This window comes from Hemitrygon akajei, chromosome 1 (genome assembly GCF_048418815.1).
Source record: "Hemitrygon akajei chromosome 1, sHemAka1.3, whole genome shotgun sequence".
NCBI lineage: Eukaryota > Metazoa > Chordata > Chondrichthyes > Myliobatiformes > Dasyatidae > Hemitrygon > Hemitrygon akajei.
In genome coordinates, this window is record NC_133124.1 from 175389220 (window position 1) to 175408885 (window position 19666).

Consider the following 19666-nt stretch of genomic DNA (forward strand, 5'->3'; position numbering starts at 1 on the left):
ATCTACTCAGGCAGTTTGTTGGATAGTTGCCAGTGATGTAGCTGCACTGGAACAGTCTGGCTAAGGAGGTGGCAGGCTCTGGATCACAGGGCATCAGTACCATTGCCAGAATGACAGCAGGAACCATGGTCTTTCCTGTACCCAGTGTCATCTCTTGTTGATATTGTGGAGTCAAGCAAACTGGCAGAAGACTGGTGTCTGTTGTGCTGAGGACCACTGCAGGAAGACAAGGTGGATCACTTGCTCTGCCCTTCTGGCAGAAAATGTTTTCGCTTTTCCTTTGGCTCTGATATGAAAATCAGAGGCTGCACTCCACCAATTGTGTCACACCATTCATCACATCTTCTTAGCCAGATGTGTTAGTCCTCTCCTTGCTTCCTGATAGCCAGCCCATCTTGATATCATGTGTTAACCCCTTGATGCCTCATTTCTGGAATTCAAAGCTTTGTTGGGACAACTTGTGGCAAAATTTGGGACAGGGTTGCCGTCCAACTCTGTGCAGAGATAATGACACTGATCAAAGTGATCCGGAAATGGACAGTGCTCAAGGTCCAGTCCCTTGGAAGTGATCAACCTGGCTTCTATCCCATGGTACGATTAATGTAACTCACTCACTTTTCCTCACCTCTCCTCCGACACCAACACCCTTTGTAGCGGCCTGGACAAGGTGCCCCTTGTCAAGTTGCCCCTGGGACAACACCCATATGCCTGGTACATACTTCTGGTCACACAAGGGTGGCTCTGTCCATCAATAAGCAATTGCAAACTCTCAGCAAGAGGCAACATCTCTCAATGCTGTGATTAATCACACACCAATGGGCACGTTTACATGGAGTGCTGCCAAAAGAAACCAGCATTCATCATCAAAGACCCCCCACCATCGAGGCCATTGATAAAAAATACTGACTTTGACTTTGGCATTGAGCGCATCACACAGTGCCCAAAACCACATAAACTGGACGGGCTGTGGCTGAGAGAGAAAATGCATAGTCGTCGGACTGAAGCATGTGTTCTGCTTCACTGAGCACATTTCAACAGAAGTTGTCCCAGGTGGGAGTGTGCTCAGGCAGTGTGACGTGTTGACATTAGAAACACGGACACAGGGAGCTGTGCTTACTCCCACTCTTAATAAATGTCACATTAGAGAAATCCTCTATGGAACATGCACTCAGTGATTACTTTATTAGGGACATCCAATCATCTGGCAGCAACTTCATGCTTAAAAGCATCCAGACATGGTCAACAGGTTCATACCAAACATCAGAGTGGTGAAGAAATGTGATCTAAGTGACTGACTGTGGAATAATTGTTGGTGCCAGACAGGGTGGTTTGAGTATCTCAGACCCTGCTGATCTCCTGGGATTTTCATGTACAACGGTCTCTAGAGTTTACAGCGTGTGGTGTGAAAACAAGCAAACAAAAAATAAAAACTGGTGAGCTGCAATTTTGTGGGAAAATGCCTTGTTAATGAGAGACTCAGAGAAGAATGGGCAGACTGATTCAGCTGACAGGAAGGCGACAGTAGCTCAAATCACCATCAGTAGCAACAGTGGTGTGCAGAACAACATCTCTGTGTGCGCAAAGGTAGAAACTTGAAGTGGATGAGTTACAGCAGCAGAAGAACACATAACCTGTAATATCAGGACAAGATCGTCTCTGTTCCATTATTCAATGAATATGACTGATTATTGACCTGATCGCCACTTCCCTCCCCAACCCCATGCCCGCTGATTCCATTCATATCCAACAAATCAGTTCAATCACTGAACACAGGCAGTGTCTGAGCCCCCACTACCCCACGGGTAGACTCCCCTTCACACGGAGCCCAGAGCTGGCTGCGATATTTCAACCATCCAGGCACCTTCAGTGCAAGGAGGAACAGGTCAATGTTTCAGGACTGTGTATGATTTTGGCAAGATATCTCTGTCCTTGAATGTGGATCCCCATACAATTAGTGCCAATGCAGTGTTTCCCTTCACATGCCCAGCGTACCTGCGTTGTAACCATCAGCAACCTGTGCACAGTGAAGAGATTTGTCCCAAATGATATTGGAGCTGCAGAGTCTGGGCCCACTCACGTGTTTGTACATTACACCCACTCCACACCCCCACATGTTCTCTGTCCTCCTCACAGACCCAGTTATTCTGCCTCTGTCTGTGACTCCAACATGAGAAGGTAACCTGGTGGAGGGACCTAGCAGCCCTCTGGGACAGTCCTAATTTATCCCCACAACCCCCCACCCCCAGGACTCAGATGTCTTGAAGTCCGCTCACTGATGTCACGTGGAGAATGTGGTAATCAGTCCACAGCAGCGAGGGTGACACAAATCGTCTCTAAGTAGACCGATGAATACTGGCCATGGCCCCCCACCCCTCAGCTGATGGGAACCAAGGTCCTTCTTCCCAACAGTGATCCACTGTTCTCCCCCCTCAATAGATTCCTTCAAATCTCCTTACCTCTCCTCCCACAACGTAGTGCTCCCTCCTCCCCACCCTTTCCACAATGTGGCGCATCCTCTTCACCATCCCTCCCACTGTACTCCCCCCTGAATAGCTCCCCCCACTCTTGAGTGGCATTCCCTGAGCGATTCTATCTCTTCACTGTGCACCCAGCACAGTGACGTAAACAGAAGCAATGTGATTTTATTTGTCTGAATCAGCGAGTCTCCAGTTTCCCTTGATATGAATGAACATGATTAGAAAGTAGGTGGTAACCTGGGTCTGTGGGACCCAGTGCTCTGTGGGATCCTGCTGTGTAGTTGGCTGCAATGTTCCCTACAGCACTGGCCATCTCCCGGAGAACCAGAAGGCTCTCTCCCCAACCTCCCCCCCTCCCCACCCACCAGCGCTGTGACCCCTCAAGCTGGCCCGATTGACTGGAAGTGCAAAGGTGCGTAAACGACCGTCTCCCCCCTGCGAACAGGACCCCCACCACCAGGTAGCTCCCGCAGGTTGGCGTACACCGGGCCACACTCCTCCCCCTGTCCAACGGGCATTACTGATGAAACTTCCAGTGGGATCTGGCTCGTCCTCTGCCTCTCCGTGTCCTGGGGCAGAAATAAAAGCAAATCTCAATTCTTCATCAAACACCATTGAACTGCTCACACCCCATCACAAAACTAATTCCACAACCTCTGGAATTACTTCCAAGGACTCTACAACTCAGGTTCCCAATATTTATTACTTATTTGTTTATTGTTACTTTTTATTTTCTATTTGCAGAGTGTTGTCGTTTGCACATTAGCTGTTTGCATCGATGATGTGTGGAGTTTTAATTGATTCTGTTTGTTTCCTTAGTTTTTATTGTGAAAGCCCACAAGAAAATGAATCTCAGGATAGAATGTGGTGTACTTTGATAATAAATCTACTTTGAACACTGAGGACGAAGATATTTAAATGCTGCGAACACTGACTAGTGAATAACAGGCTCTGACTAACAAGTTGGAACCCTGTTGTGAACACAATCCTCTTGTTCTTTCCCACTCCCCTCCCTCATTTCTTCTCTTTCAGTTACTCTCTCATCTCCCAGTTCACTGCGAGTCTCTCAGCTTTGTCTATTTCATTCATTCACTCTCTTGTTCCTCTCTCTTTCCATCTCTTATCTCTCTTTCTCACTCCCTTATGCTTCCTCCATCTCATTCCTCCCTCATTCCTCCTCTATTCCTCCCTCACTTTTGCTCCTTCCCTTCCTCTCATTCACTCATCCATGCTCCAAAACCAAACCATGGTAGTCTGTGAGCATCTCCCCATAGTGCAACACTCCCCCCTCAATGTCCCTCCCGCAGCGCTGTGCTCCCGGTGTCCTGCCCTTTACTGGACTGAGCTCTGACCTGTACCTGAGGTGCGGTCAAGTGTGGACTGGAGCTGACGGTGCTGTCCAGGATCTCCAAGGCTCTCTCCTTGGTCCGTGCATCCCGTCTGGAACAGCAGAAGTTTGGCCCAAGGTTACAGAACATCAGAGTGTCAGCTTAATCCACACCCCGATCCCGCCTCACTGTGACATCCAGACCGTCTGATACAACATCCTCCACTGAGGCTGTGGAGTGGCACCACTCTGCCCCTCCTCCTCCATCCTCCTTCCCTTCTCCCCTCTTTCCTCACCCCCTTCCTTCCCTTCTCCCCTCTTTCCCCACCCTCTCCCTTCCCTTCTCCCGATCCTCCTCCACCCGCTTCCCCTTTCCCATCGCCTCCCATAACCCTCCTCCACCCGCTTCCCCTTTCCCATCACCTCCCTTAACCCTCCTCCACCCATGAGAGACAGATAGAGGAAATATATCTGAAAGTTTAATAGTTTCCTTCTTGGTTTGGACGCCTCACCTGTGGTGCTGACAACTGACCACTGATCAAGGTGTGACCCCCGGGCACTGTGTGACCACGGGATGACAAGGACCAGACTGGGAGGCAGGGAATTCCCAGTCTCGCTCATTGTGCTTTTGGATCTGGAGCTCCCTTTGTTTAGGTTGGTTTATTTTATCATGTAAGTTATGTATAACATACAGACACCATGGACATCCTCCCCGTGACAACGTGGATTCCTTCAGGTGCTCTGGTTTCCTCCTACATTCTAAAGACGTACCAGTTAGAAGCTTAATTGGTCATTTTAAATTGTCCTGTGATCGGCTCGGGTTTGGGAATGAAGGGCCTGTTCCGTGCTGTGTCTCTAAATGAATTATTTTGTCCTGTCTGTAAAGTACAGTGCTGCTGCTAATGACCACAGCATATACAGTGCCTATAAAACTTTTCAACCCCTTGGAAGTTTTCATGTTTTGTTGTTTTACAACACTGAATCACAGTGGATTTAATTTGTCTTTTTGATTGAGCAGCAGAAAAGGACTCTTTCATGTCAAGATGCAAAACAGATCTCTACAAAGTGATCAAGATTAATTATAAATATAAAACACAAAATAATTGATTGCATAAGTATTCACCCCCTATAATATGACACACCAAATCGTGATTGGTCCCCCCTATTGGTTTCAGATGTCACATAATTAGTAAAGTGGAGATCTGGTTTTGGAGACCTGCGTATACTCAAGCTGTTTCATTTGATTGTAGTATACAGTGTCTCTAAAACGTATTAACCCCTCCCCAGAAGTTTTAGTGTTCAATTTTTTTCAGCATTGTATCATTTGAATTTAATTTGTTTCTCTTGACACTAATCAATAAAAAAAGAATTTCGTGTCAAGGTGAAAATAGATCTCTACAAAATTACAAATATAAAACACAAAATAACTGATTGCATAAGTATTTACCCCCCCCCCCTTTAAAATGACCACCAGATCATCACTGGTGCCACCAGATGGTTTCAGGAGTCACATCATTAGTTATATGGAGATGTGCTTTTGGAATCCTGTGTACGGTCAAGGTGTTTCAATTGATTGTAGTAAAAATACACCTGTATCTGGAAGCTCCAACTGCTGGTGAGTCAGTATCCTGGCAAAAACTACTCCATGAAGACAAAGGAACACTCCAAGCAACTTTGTGACAAGGTTATTGAAAAGCACAAGATAAAAGAAGATGGATAAAAGAACATGTCCATGTCACTGAATATCCTTTGGAGAACAGTTAAATTAATCATCAAGAAATAGAAAGGATATGGCACATCTGTAAATCTGCCTCAGCAGGCCATCCTCAAAAACCTGAGTGACTGTGCAAGAAGGGGACTAGTGAGGAAGGCCACCAAGAGACCTGTGACAACTCAGGAGGAGTTGCAAGCTTCAGTAGCTGAGATGGGAGAGACTGCGCAAACAACAACTGTTGCCCAGGTACTTCACCAGTCCCAGCTTTATGGGAGAGTGGCAAAGAGAAAGCTACTGTTGAGAAAAGCTCACATGAAATCTCAGCTAGCATTGGCTAGAAGGCATGTGGGAGTCTCTGAAGTCAGCTGGAAAAAGGTTCTATGTTAGATTGAAACCAAAGTGAACTTGGTGGCCATCAGACTAAACGCTATGTTTGGCTTAAGCCAAAAGCCACATCAGAAAGCACCATCCCTACCATGAAACATGGTGGTGGCTGTAACATGCTGAGGGGATGCTTCACTGCAGCAAGCCCTGCAAGGCTTGTGAAGGTAGAGGGTAAAATGAATGCAGCAAAATACAGGAACACTGATTTCCCAGGAGAACTGGGTCTTGGGAGAAGATTTGCTTTCCAGCAAGACAATGACCCCAAGCATAAAGCCAAAGCCACACAGGAATGGTTTAAAAACAAATGTAATGTCCTGGAGAGGCCAAGTCAGAGTCCAGACCTCAATCCATTTGAAAGTTTGTGGCTGGACTAGAAAAGAGATTTTCACTCATGATCCCCATGCAATCTGACAGACCTTGAGCAGTTGAAGAATGGGGAAGGATTGCAGTGTCCAGATGTGCAAAGCTGAAAGAGCCCTATCCACACAGACTCAAGGCTGTAGTTGTTGCCAAAGTTGTATCTACTAAGAATCGACTTAAAGGAGGTGAATACTTCTGCAATCACTTATCCTGTGTTTTACATCTGTAAGTTTAGATCACTTAGTAGAGGTATGTTTTCAATTTGACACGTAAGAGTATTTTTCTGTTGATCTGTGTCAAAAAAAAAGCCAAATTAAATGTACTGTGATTCAATGTTGTAAAACAATAAAACATGAACACTTCCAAGCAGGGTGAATACTTTTCATAGGCAGTGTACACCAGAATGTAGGATCTAACAATGAACGTGAATGTTTGTTGGTAGCTAGTCAGTAGGGGAGACAAGGACAGGAACAGACACAGACCCGGTGAAGCAGTCACCCACAGACAGACAGCAGAGGGTAGGATTTGAATTGAATGATCTTTATTGTCATTATACATAAGTATAATGAAACTCTGTTTAGCTTCTTCTCAGGCAATTAAATAAAGTGGTAGATAAAAACAAGACAGTAGTAAAAAAAAGTATTAAATAGATAAGTAGCAGAAAATAAGTTGCAGCAGCACCAGAATATCACAGTAATGCAAAAAAGTGCCATTAGTGCAAGTATTTGAGTCCTTGTGTGTGCTCACATTTTCAGTCATTGCTCTGTGGGAGTGGTGTGATGGAGGCCACAGCTCTGGGGTAGAAGCTGTTCCTCAGTCTATTTGTTCTAGTTTTTAGTGTCCTGAACCTTTTGCTGCACGGCAGCGGGTCAAACAGGGAGTGGCCGGGATGTGTAGCATCTCTGGTTATGCTGATCGCTTTCCTCCTGTGTCTGCTGGAATAGAGGCTGAGTATTCCTCACCTACAATTTCACTTGGTCCCGCAACACCATCTCTTTAGTCAAGAAAGCACAGCATGTCTGTATTTCATGAAGAGATTGAGGATGTAACAATGAACTTAAGCTGGTAAGTAGAGGCAACAGCGACAGGAACAGATGCAGACCCAATCGAAGCTGGGCACAGGCAGACAGCAGACACAGGTGCAGGGATTGCTCCCTACGCGACTCCCTTGTCCATTCATCCCCCCCATCCCTTCCCACCGATCTCCCTCCTGGCTCTTATCCTTGTAAGTGGAACAAGTGCTACACCTGCCCTTACACTTCCTCCCTCACCACCACTCCAGGTGAGGCGACACTTCACCTGTGAGTCGGCTGGTGTGGTATACTGTGTCCGGTGCTCCCGGTGTGGCCTTTTATTTATCGGTGAGATCCGACGCAGACTGGGAGACCGTTTCACTGAACACCTATGCTCTGTCCACCAGAGAAAGCAGGATCTCCCAGTGGCCACACATTTTAATTCCACGTCTCATTTTCATTCTGATATATCTATCCATGGCCTCCTCTACTGTCAAGATGAAGCCACACTCAGGTTGGAGGAACAACACCTTATATACCGGCTGGGTAGCCTCCAACCTGATTGCATGAACATTGACTTCTCTAACTTCCATTAATGCCCCTCCTCCCCTTCTTGCCCCATCTATGATATATTTAGGGTTTTTTTTTGGTTTTTTCCCCCCCCCCCCTTTTTTTCTCTCTCTCTCTGTCCATCACTCTGCCTGTTCTTCATCTCCCCTCTGGTGCTCCCCTCCCCCTTTCTTTCTCCCTAGGCCTCCTGTCCCATGATCCTTTCCCTTCTCTAGCTCTGTATCCCTTTGGCCAATCACTTTTCTGGCTCTCAGCTTCACCCCACCCCCTCCGGTCTTCTCCTAACATTTTGCATTTTCCCCTCCCCCTCCTACTTTCAAATCTCTTACTGTCGTTCCCTTCAGTTAGTGCTGACAAAGGGTCTCAGCCCGAAATGTCAGTAGCGCTTCTCCCTATAGATGCTGCCTGGCCTGCTGTGTTCCACCAGCATTTTGTGTGTGTTGCTTGAATTTCCAGCATCTGCAGATTTCCTCGTGTTAGCAGAGGGTAGGATTTGAACAGAAGCTGAGCATTTCTCACGTATAGTTTCACCTGGCCCCGCAACACCATCTCTTTCGTCAAGAATGCACAACATGTCTCCATTTCCAAAAGAGATTGAGGTGCGCGAGGCTACTTTCTCCCTCTATTCTAACCATTCTTAACAGGAGCTCCATCGAGAGTGTCCTGACCAGCTGTATCACCGTCTGCTATGGCAATTGAAAAGCATCTGACCACAAGACCCGACAAAGGATTACAAGGGCTGCTGAGATGATCATCGGGGTATCTCTTCCACCCATCCAAAATGTTTATCAGGACCCTTAGGATTGTCAAGGATCCCTCCCATCCGTCTCACAATCTCTTTGACCATCTTTAACCACCCCAGCACCCCACCATCAGGCAGGAGGAACCGTAGCATTATGAGAAGGACTGTTAGGATGGGAACCAGCTTCTTCCCCACCACTGAACTCCCTGACACCACCCAGGTCTCATCACTTATGAAGTGTCGTAAATGCACCTTATGGTCAATGTCAATCTTATAGAATCTATTTTACTATTTGTTAACTTATTTGTGGTAATGTTGTTTTATGTGCTGTGTGTGTTATATGCACTGTGTTGTATACCCTCCAGGGAACGATGTTTCATTTGACGGTATAAATGTATACAATTGAAATGACAATAAAACTGAACTTGAACGTTCATCTGGACTTACTTCTGGATGTACCTGGAGATGAAGAACCCAGCCAGTAGCATACTGGGAATGACACTGCTCGTGAGTAACACTGTGATCCAAACAGCAGAGACCCCACCTGTAACATCAAGCAACAGGACAGCTTCAGCGTAGTCCACTGTACAAGTCAAACCCTTTCTGATTTATGAACAGGCTACTGCCCAGGATTGAAAAAAGCTGTAGAAAGTTGCAAACTCAGCAGCATCATGGTCACCTGCCTCTTTAGTACCTAAATCATCTTCAAAAGTTGAAGCCTCAAATAGGCATCATTATAGACCCCACCATACACGATATGACTTCTTCACATTGTGGCCATCAAGGAGGAAGTAGAAGACACACATTCATGTGTGAGGAACAGTTTCATCTTCACTGCCACTGCCTCATGACTCTTTTCACTATTTTGGTCTCTCTTTGTACAACTTATATAATTTACTTTCTATAAATATATACTGTGCCTATAAAAAGTATTCATCTTTTATTGTTTTACAACATTGATTCACTGTGGATTTAATTTGGCTTTTTGACACTAATCAATAGAAAAAAAACTCTTTCATGTCAAAATGAAAACAGATCTCTGCAAAGTGATCTAAATTAATTGCAAATTCAAAACACAAAATTATTGATTGCATTAGTATTCACCCCTCTTTAACACAGCACAACAAATCATCACTGGTGCAGCCAACTGGTTTTGGAAGTCACATCGTTAGTTACATGGACATATGTTTTTGGAGACCTGTACAATCAAAGTACTTTAATTAATTGTGGTAAAAAAATACACCTGAACCAGGAATGTCCACCTGCTTGTGAGTCAGGGGGCTGGCAAAAACTACACCATGAAGACAAAAGAATGCTCCAAGCAACTCCTTGATAGGGTTATTGAAAAGTACAAGTCAGGAGTAGGATACAATAAAATTTCCAAGTCACTGACTATCCTTTGGAGAACAGTTAAATCAGTCATCGAGAAATAGAAAGAATATGGCACAGCTGTAAATCTGCCTGGAGCAGGATGTCTTCAAAAAGTGAGTAACCGTGCAAGAAGAAGAGTAGTGAGGGAGGCCACCAAGAGACCTATGACAACTCTGGAGGAGTTACAAGCTTCAGTGGCTGTGATAGGAGAGATTGTGCATACAACAACTGTTGCCCGGGTACTTCACCAGTTTCAGCGTATGGGAGAACGGCAAACAAAGGCCACTGTTGAAAAGAAACTCACATGAAATCACAGCTAGAGTTTGCTGGAAGGCATGTGGGAGACTCTGAAGTCAGGTAGAAGAAGGTTCTATCGTGTGATGAAACCAAAATTGAACATTTTGGCCATCAGAATCAATGCTATTGTTGACGTAAGCCAGACACTGCACATCATGAATACGCACCATCCCTACAGTGAAACATGGCAGTGCCTGCATCACGCTGTGGGGATGCTTCACTGCAGCAGGCCCTGGTAGGTTTGGAAGGCAGAGGGTAAAATCATTGCAGCAAAGTACAGGGGAATCCTGTTGGAAAACCTGATGCAGTCTGCAAGAGAACTGGGTCTGGGAGAAAATTTGTTTCCCAGCAAGACAAAGACCCCAAGCATAAAGCCAAAACTACGCAGGAATGGATTAAGAACAATAATGTTCATGTCCTGTTGTGGCAATGTCACAGTACGGACCTCAATATAGTTGAGAATTTATGGCTGGACTGAAAAATTGTGGTATAATCACGATTCCCATGAAGTCAGACAAACGGTGAGCAGTTCTGTAAGGAAGAATAGGGAAAAATTGCAGTGTCCAGATGTGCCTCTCTGAAAGAGACCAATACACACAGACTGAAGGCTGTAATTGCTGTCAAAGGTGCATCTACTAAATACTGACTTGAAGGGGGTGAATACTTATGCAATCAATTATTTTGTGTTTTATATTTGTAAGTAATTTATATCACTTTGTAAAGATCCATTTTCACTTTGACATGAAAGAGTCTTTTCCTGTTGATCAGTGTCAAAAAATGCCAAATTAAATCTACTGTGATCCAGTGTTGTAAAACAATAAAACATGTAAACTTCCAAGGGGGGGGGGGGTGAATACTTTTTATAGGCACTGCATATATATTTCTTATTGTAATTTGTAGATATTCTATTGCATATTGACATGTAGTCCTGCCACAAAACAACACATTTGACAGCATGTGCCACTGATATTGGACCTGATTCTGATTCTGATTCTAATGTAATATCCAGGACATTCGGCTTTTCAGTGCCAACATTTTGCTGGAGAGAGAGATCCATGTGAAAATCCTAGTCCTTGGATAAAGGCAGTGGGGTCTTAAAGGAGAGTGAACAGTGTGATTCCCATTTCACCATCCCAATGTGTTCCTCAGCTTGTGATCTGGTCCCAAGGGAAGCAGGGTAGCAATCTGTACACAGCAAGATCCCATGACTAGCAATGTGACGATGACCACTGGTGGGGTTCAGACTCTGGCGTAAACTCCCATCTGGCCGTGCGATTTTCCCCATCCCTCCAGAAGGGAAGGTGGACTTTGCTCAGTGGAGCTCGAGTGGAGGTTGGAGTGAATTGCTGAGGTTAAGGCTGCACTCCGCAGAATGGAGAATATTTCTCAGAGATATCCTCACCTTTCATCCACAGGGACACTGTGAACATGACCTCTCCATGCTGGTTTCGGACTGTACAGAAGGCGGTCACATCCTCTTCTCTCTCGCCCACACCCAAGGTCAGCGAGCCAGTCACCAGTTGCCCGTCTGCCACCTGCCACGTCTGGAAACGACCGTGTGTCTGGTTCCCGCTGAGGTTGGTGAGGGGGAGGTGCCAGGTGAGCTCTCCGGGTGGGTTTGATCTGGCCGCACACACACATGTGATGACCTCGGGAGTCCGAGTGCATCCTGAGTCCTGAGAAATCTCAGGCTTATCTGGGAAGAAACAGGCAGGAGATGTTGGTAGCACTGATATATTGTAATGGTCCAGTGTTATTCTGAAGCATCAGCTGTCCTCTGTTAGACCCCCCTTTCCATTCTCTGTAAACTGAGGCTGTCTCCATTTTGATACGTTGGATCCCCCTTCTCCACATTCAGAGATGCTCTTCTGCATATCACTGCTGTAACGTGTGATTGTTTGAGTTACTGTCGCCTTCCTGTCAGATTGAACCAGTCTGGCTTTTCTCCTCTGACCTCTCTCATTAACAAAGTGTTTTCACCCACAGAACTGACACTCAATGGATTTTTTTCTCTGTTTGTTTTTCACACCATTCTCTATAAACTCTAAAGACTATGGTGCGTGAAAATTCTAGAAGATTAGCAGATCCTGAAATCATCAGGCTCTTCAACAAAAGAGGATAGCTACACTCATTTAAGAACTCTGTTACTTCATGCTAGTTATTTATTAAGACTTATTTATATCTGCATTTGCAGTTTGTTTACAGCTAGCAGTTACTGTTCTATGGATTTCCTAAGTCGGCCTGCAGAGAATGGTTAAAGTCACTTTGATCACATTTCTCCCCCATTCCACTATTTGCTCTGAACCACAACAGAATCTCTTAACCATGAGGCAGCAGGAGTATTTAAAGAGAACACTTTGTTGAAGTAGGTCATTTTCTTTGGCAGTTTAACGGGGGCACGACTGTGCAAGCGCGTGTAAGTTGGACCGTGAGGCAGCGGGAGTATTTAAAGAGAACAGTTAGATGGAGCGGGTGATGGAGTAGAGGGAGACAGGGTAGGAAGGCCTTGTCTCGAGAGGCTTCGGTGAGCAGAGGCTGTGAACCAGCTTCACTCCAAGTGAGGTAAGGACGGGTAAGTTCCTTTCAAAGGAAATAGTTTCAAAAGTTGAGGCAAGTATTGGGTAGGTCATGGCAGCTGAGATCAGCCCCGTGGTTTGTTCATCCTGCAGCATGTGGGAAATCAGGGATACTTCCAGTGTCCCTGACAACTATAAGTGCAGGAAGTGTGTCCAACTGCAGCTTCTGGCAGACCAGATTGAGCATCTGGACCTGCAATTGGATTCATACTGGAGCATCCGTGACGCTGAGAAAGTCATGAATAGCACGTTCAGTGAGTTGGCCACACCACGGGTAAAGGCTACACAGGCAGAAAGGGAAGGGGTGGCCACTAGACAGCGTAGCAGTAGGCAGGTAGTGCAGGAGTCCCCTGAGGTCATCTCCCTCCTAAACAGATATATTGTTTTGGATACTGTTGGAGGAGGTGTCTCATCAAGGGAAGGCAGCAGCAGCTGAGTTCATTGCACCATGGGTGGCTCTGCGGCACAGGAGGGAAGGAAAAGGAGTGAGAGAGCTATAGTGGTAGGGGATTCGATTGTAAGGGGAATAGATAGGCGTTTCTGCGGCCGCAAACGAGACTCCAGGATGGTATGTTGCCTCCCTGGTGCAAGGGTCAAGAATGTCTCTGAGTGGCTGCAGGACATTCTGGAATGGGAGGGTGAACAGCCAGTGGCCGTGGTGCACATAGGTACCAACGATATAGGTAAAAAACAGGATGAGGTCCTACAAGGTGAATTTAGGGAGTTAGGAGATAAACTAAAAAGTAGGACCACAAAGGTAATAATCTCTGGATTACTACTAGTGCCACGTGCTAGTCAGAGTAGAAATAGGAGGATATTTCAGATGAATATGTGGCTTGAAAAATGGTGCAAGGGGGAGGGATTCAAATTTCTGGGGCATTAGAACCAGTTCTGGGGGAGGTGGGACTGGTACAAACAGGACGGTCTGCACCTGGGCTGGACTGGAACCAATGTCCTAGGGGGAGTGTTTGCTACTGCTGTTCAGGAGGCTTTAAACGAATGTGGCAGGGGGATGGGAACAAGTGCAGAGAGACAGAGGGGTGTAAAATGAGGGTAGATGCAAAAAGTAGTAAGGTGAAAAGTAAAGGTGACAGGCAGGCAAATCCAGGGCAAAAAGCAAAAAGGGCCACTTTTCAACATAATTGTATAAGGGCTAAGAGTGTTGTAAAAACAAGCCTGAAGGCTTTGTGCGTCAATTCGAGGAACATTTGTAACAAGGTGGATGAATTGAATGTGCAGATAGTTATTAATGAATATGATATAGTTGGGATCACAGACATGGCTCCAGGGTGACCAAGGTTGGGAGCTCAACATCCAGGGATTTTCAATATTCAGGAGGGATAGACAGGAAGGAAAAGGAGGTGGGGTAGCGTTGCTGGTTAGAGAGGAGATTAACGCAATAGAAAGGGAGGACATTAGCCTGGAGGATGTGGAATCGATTTGGGTAGAGCTGCATAACACTGGTGGGAGTTGTGTACAGGCCACCTAACAGTAGTAGTGAGGTTGGGGATGGCATTAAACTGGAAATTAGAAATGCGTGCAATAAAGGAACAGTAGTTATAATGGGTGACTTCAATCTACATATAGATTGGGTGAACCAATTTGGTAAGGGTGCTGAGGAAGAGGATTTCTTGGAATGTATGCGGGATGGCTTTCTGAACCAAAATGTTGAGGAACCAACTAGAGAGCAGGCCATTCTAGATTAGGTATTGAGCAATGAGGAAGGGTTAGTTAGCAATCTCGTCGTGCAAGGCCCCTTGAGTAAGAGGGACCATAATATGGTGGAATTCTTCATTAAGATGGAGAGTGACATAGTTAATTCAGAAACAAAGGTTCTGAACTTAAAGAAGGGTGACTTTGAAGGTATGAGATGTGAATTAGCTAAGATAGACTGGCAAATGATATTTAAAGGGTTGATGGTGGATATGCAATGGCAAGCATTTAAAGATCGCATGGATGAACTACAACAATTGTTCATCCCAGTTTGGCAAAAGAATAAACCAGGGAAGGTAGTGCACCCGTGGCTGACAAGGGAAATAAGGGATAGTATCAAGTCCAAAGAAGAAACATATAAATTAACCAGAAAAAGCAGCACACCTGAGGACTGGGAGAAATTCAGAGACCAGCAGAGGAGGACAAAGGGCTTAATTAGGAAAGGGAAAAAAGATTATGAGAGAAAGCTGGCAGGGAACATAAAAACTGACTGTAAAAGCTTTTATAGATATGTGAAAAGAAAAAGATTGGTGAAGACAAGGTCCCTTATAGTCAGAAACAGGTGAATTGATCATAGGGAACAAGGACATGGCAGACCAATTGAATAACTACTTTGGTTCTGTCTTCACTCAGGAGGACATAATCTTCCGGAAATAGTAGGGGACCGAGGGTCTAGTGAGATGGAGGAACAGAGGGAAATACATGTTAGTAAGGAAGTGGTGTTAGATAAATTGAAGGGATTAAAGGCAGATAAATCCCGAGGGCCAGATGGTCTGCATCCCAGAGTGCTTAAGGAAGTAACCCAAGAAATAGTGGATGCATTAGTGATAATTTTTCAAAACTCCTTAGATTCTGGATTAGTTCCTGAGGATTGAAGGGTGGCTAATGCAACCCCACTTTTTAAAAAAGGAGGGAGAGAAAAACCGGGGAATTATAGACCGGTGAGTCTGAAATCGGTGGTGGGGAAAATGCTAGAGTCGGTTATCAAAGATGTGATAACAGCACCTTTGGAAAGAGGTGAAATCATCGGACAAAGTCAGCATGGATTTGTGAAAGGAAAATCATGTCTGATGAATCTTATAGAATTTTTTGAAGATGTAACTAGTAGAGTGGATAGGGAGAGCCAGTGGATGTGGTATATTTAGATTTTCAAAAAGCTTTTGACAAGGTCCCACACAGGAGACTAGTGTGCAAACTTAAAGCACATGGTATTGGGGTATGGTATTGATGTGGATAGAGAATTGGTTGGCAGACAGGAAGCAAAGAGTGGGAGTAAACGGGACCTTTTCAGAATGGCAGGCAGTGACTAGTGGGGTACCGCAAGGCTCAGTGCTGGGACCCCAGTTGTTTACAATATATATTAATGATTTAGACGAGGGAATTAAATGCAGCATCTCCAAGTTTGCGGATGACACGAAGCTGGGCGGTGGTGTTAGCTGTGAAGAGGATGCTAAGAGGATGCAGGGTGACTTGGATAGGTTAGGTGAGTGGGCAAATTCATGGCAGATGCAATTTAATGTGGATAAGTGTGAGGTTATCCACTTTGGTTGCAAGAACAGGACAACAGATTATTATCTGAATGGTGGCCAATTCGGAAAAGGGGAGGTGCAACGAGACCTGGGTGTCATTGTACACCAGTCATTGAAAGTGGGCATGCAGGTACAGCAGGTGGTGAAAAAGGCAAATGGTATGCTGGCATTCATAGCAAGGATTTGAGTACAGGAGCAGGGAGGTTCTACTGCAGTTGTACAAGGCCTTGGTGAGACCGCACCTAGAGCATTGTGTGCCGTTTTGGTCCCCTAATCTGAGGAAAGACATTCTTGCCATAGAGGGAGTACAAAGAAGGTTCACCAGATTGATTCCTGGGATGGCAGAAATTTCATATGAAGAAAGACTGGATCGATTGGGCTTACACTCACTGGAATTTGGAAGATTGATGGGGGATCTTATTGAAACGTATAAAATTCTAAAGGGATTGGACAGGCAAGATGCAGGAAGATTGTTTCCGATGTTGGGGAAGTCCAGAACGAGGGGTCACAGTTTAAGGATAAAGGGGAAGCCTTTTAGGACCGAGATGAGGAAAAACTTCTTCACACAGAGAGTGGTGAATCTGTGGAATTCTCTGCCACAGGAAACAGTTGAGGCCGGTTCATTGGCTATATTTAAGAGGAGGTTAGATATGGCCCTTGTGGCTAAAGGGATCAGGGGGTATGGAGAGAAAGCAGGTACAGGGTTCTGAGTTGGATGATCAGCCATGATCATGCTGAATGGTGGTGCAGGCTCGAAGGGCCAAATGGCCTGCTCCTGCACCTATTTTCTATGTTTCCATGTCTGTATGCTTTTATGCACTGAGTTGCCATCACATGATTCACTGATTAGATATTTGCATTAATGAGCAAGTGTTCAAGTACATAATAAAATGGTCACTGAAGCTACATCCACACTAGACCGGATAATTTTGAAATCGCTGGTTTCATTTAAAAACGACAGGCATCCACACCAGGCGTTTTTAAAAATACCTCCGTTCACATTAAAATGGGTACTTGGGTGAATCTCCTCCTACTGGGCTTGCGCAGGATACATCCACAGAAAACAAGCAACAAGTTTGGTGTCGAATCTCACTGCGAAAGTGCATGTTTGTGCAGTAAAAGACCAGAAAAACATAAAAGGAAACGGCCAAATGACAGACAGCTGTTGGCTCTCATGCATAAGGACTTAAAACTAAAAAAAGAAATACCGGAGCGTATGGAGGCAACCGACAGTTCACGGACAGTATGACCTGGCTGATGACAAACATTGAAAAACTGACTAACTCTGTTGCATTAATAAAGCACCTTGTTAAATGTATAAAACATGTCTGCACCAGTGTTATCTTGTATTTCCATACAATGTTATATTAGGCTGTTACACGTCTATTGTGAGAGAAGTACTTGCATAAATAAGTAAACCACCTTCAAAGAAGCAAGGAGAGAAAACAGGGCAAAGTGAGTGTACTTAATTATTCAGTAAGTTATGGGTCAAAGTATTTGGTGAGTACATTTCTAACTCTTCTAACTTCAGTCTTGTTGCCATCTGTTCTGAAATTGTTAGGTTGTGTGGGGTGTTGCGTTCAAGAAAACAATGAAATTCCGCGCTGCCGCCACAATTTGTTCGGGCATGTCATGACAGGGTTTTAAAAAATCTCTGGGTATCCCATCAACATTACTATGCCCGATCGACATTTTCAAATTTACACACTCTGGAGGGCGTTGTAGAAAAGCTCCATTTTCTGGGGAGGAAAATGCCATTTCAGTGTGGACGGAGGGACAAAACAAAGAGAAAAAGCTTTGGTTACGGATTTATCTGGTCTAGTCTGGACGGTGCCTGAGTGTGTATTGTGTATCAAAGGATAAATAGTCCACTGACTTTGCATTTGTACTTAGAGATGTAGCAATGCATCCACTTACACTCCACACTGAGGGTGATGGCCCTCTCCGCTGTCCCGTGTTCATTCTCCGCCACACACTGATAGACTCCAGCCTGCTGGGGGGTCACCTGAGGAAACTCCAGCCACAGTTCATTGCTGGAACTTGTTGTGTTCAGTGTGACACCGAGATGTCTCCACGTTAGATTAGACACTGGGAAACTCTGGACAGAGCAGAGGATCGATGTAGGAATCCCTTCCTTCATATTCACCCAGGAATTGTTCACGCTGTTGGTAGAAGTGATTAAGAGATTCTGTGGGGCGTCTAAAGACAAACAGATGGTTAACAGTGCAACAGTTTTGAGGCAATAGAAGATCATAAATCAGTTTTAAAAGTGAGCGGGGCCTGTTGGGACTTCTACGGAACAACGGATCACGGAGTGAGTTGGAGACAGGTCTTTCTGGACTTGTACGTATGAGGTGTGTTTGATGGCTCTGGGCCGATACTCACTGGAGTTTACAAGAATGAGTTTACAAGAATCTCATTGAAACTTGGTGAATATTGAAAGCCTATACTGGGAGGACGTGGAGATAATGTTTCCTGTAGTGTGCAGGTCGAGGACCAGAGGGAACAACTTCAGAATAGAGGGATGTCCATGTGGAAAGCAGATGAGGAGACAATTCTTTAGCCAGAGGGTGGTGAATCTGTGTAAGTCATTGCCACAGTTGGTTGTGGAGGACAAGTCATTGGGTATATTTAAAACGGAGGTTAATAGCTTTGTGCTTAGGGTGTCAAATATTACAGAGAAGACCAGAGAATGGGGTTGAAGGGGTTAACAAATCAACCATGATGGAATTTGTGTAGCAGAGTCGATGGGCTGGGTGGCCCAATTCTGCTCCTATATCATATGGTCCACAGTCCAAATTCCTTGCCACAAACTCACAGCCAAGGACAGCCCTGCACTGATTACGGAGAAAGTGTTGTCCAGTTTGAAGGGCAGAAACGAGGGATCATGCAATATTCGTTAGACAATTATGAGGGAGCGATGTGGGCAAAGATGCAGTGCGGAACATTGTTGTCACACAGAGGGAGCGCCACACTGTCGGAGGGATGATACTGAGATAGGGTCACACTGTGGGAGGGACAGTACTGATGGAGGCTCACACTGTGGGAGGGGCGATACTGGGGAAAAGTCACACTGCAGGAGGTGAAATACTGAGGAACAGTTACACTGTTTGAGGAGTATACTGTGGGAGGGGCGATACTGAGGCAGAGTCACACTGTGGAAGGGGCGATACTGAGGCAGAGTCACACTGTGGGAGGGGCGATACTGAGGCAGAGTCACACTGTGGGAGGGGCGATACTGAGGAAGAGTCACACTATGGGAGGGGCAATGCTGAGGAAGAGTCACACTGTGGGAGGGGCGATACTGAGGAGGGTCGCACTGTTAGAGATCTCTCTCCTAAATGTTGAAAACAGCGGCAAAATCCTAAAAGGACGGGTTTAGAGACCTCCAGAAGGTTTTGGGAGTGTGGGGTGCCATATTGACAGTGGACTAGAGCGGTTTCTTTCCTGCAAGGACCCGGTTTTGAAGTTTTTGGTCCGTGTTTCTCGAGCGCTGAGCAGTGGCTGCAGCTGACGGATTGCCAAAGTTCGAGTTTTTAACCTTGTCGGGAGCGAGAACGGATTAAATCCGTTTTGAAACAGCGGAAACCCCT

At 45.4% G+C, this 19666-nt stretch overlaps 2 protein-coding genes across 2 annotated transcripts in view; one reads left to right on the plus strand and one right to left on the minus strand.

Annotated features, from left to right (window-relative positions):
* LOC140726636 (myelin-associated glycoprotein-like) overlaps positions 1–19666 on the plus strand; it is a 614100-nt gene that overhangs the window by 515050 nt on the left and 79384 nt on the right.
* The window catches only part of LOC140736287 (sialic acid-binding Ig-like lectin 6), a 30223-nt gene continuing 13119 nt past the window's right edge, over positions 2563–19666 (minus strand). Inside the window, exons 5-9 of the mRNA XM_073062257.1 lie at positions 17991–18272; positions 11658–11951; positions 9035–9131; positions 3836–3917; positions 2563–3046 (exon numbers count right to left, since the gene is read on the minus strand). Coding sequence (XP_072918358.1) covers positions 2858–3046; positions 3836–3917; positions 9035–9131; positions 11658–11951; positions 17991–18272 — 944 coding nt within the window. The 3' untranslated portion in view covers positions 2563–2857. The remainder of the gene's footprint in view (positions 3047–3835; positions 3918–9034; positions 9132–11657; positions 11952–17990; positions 18273–19666) is intronic.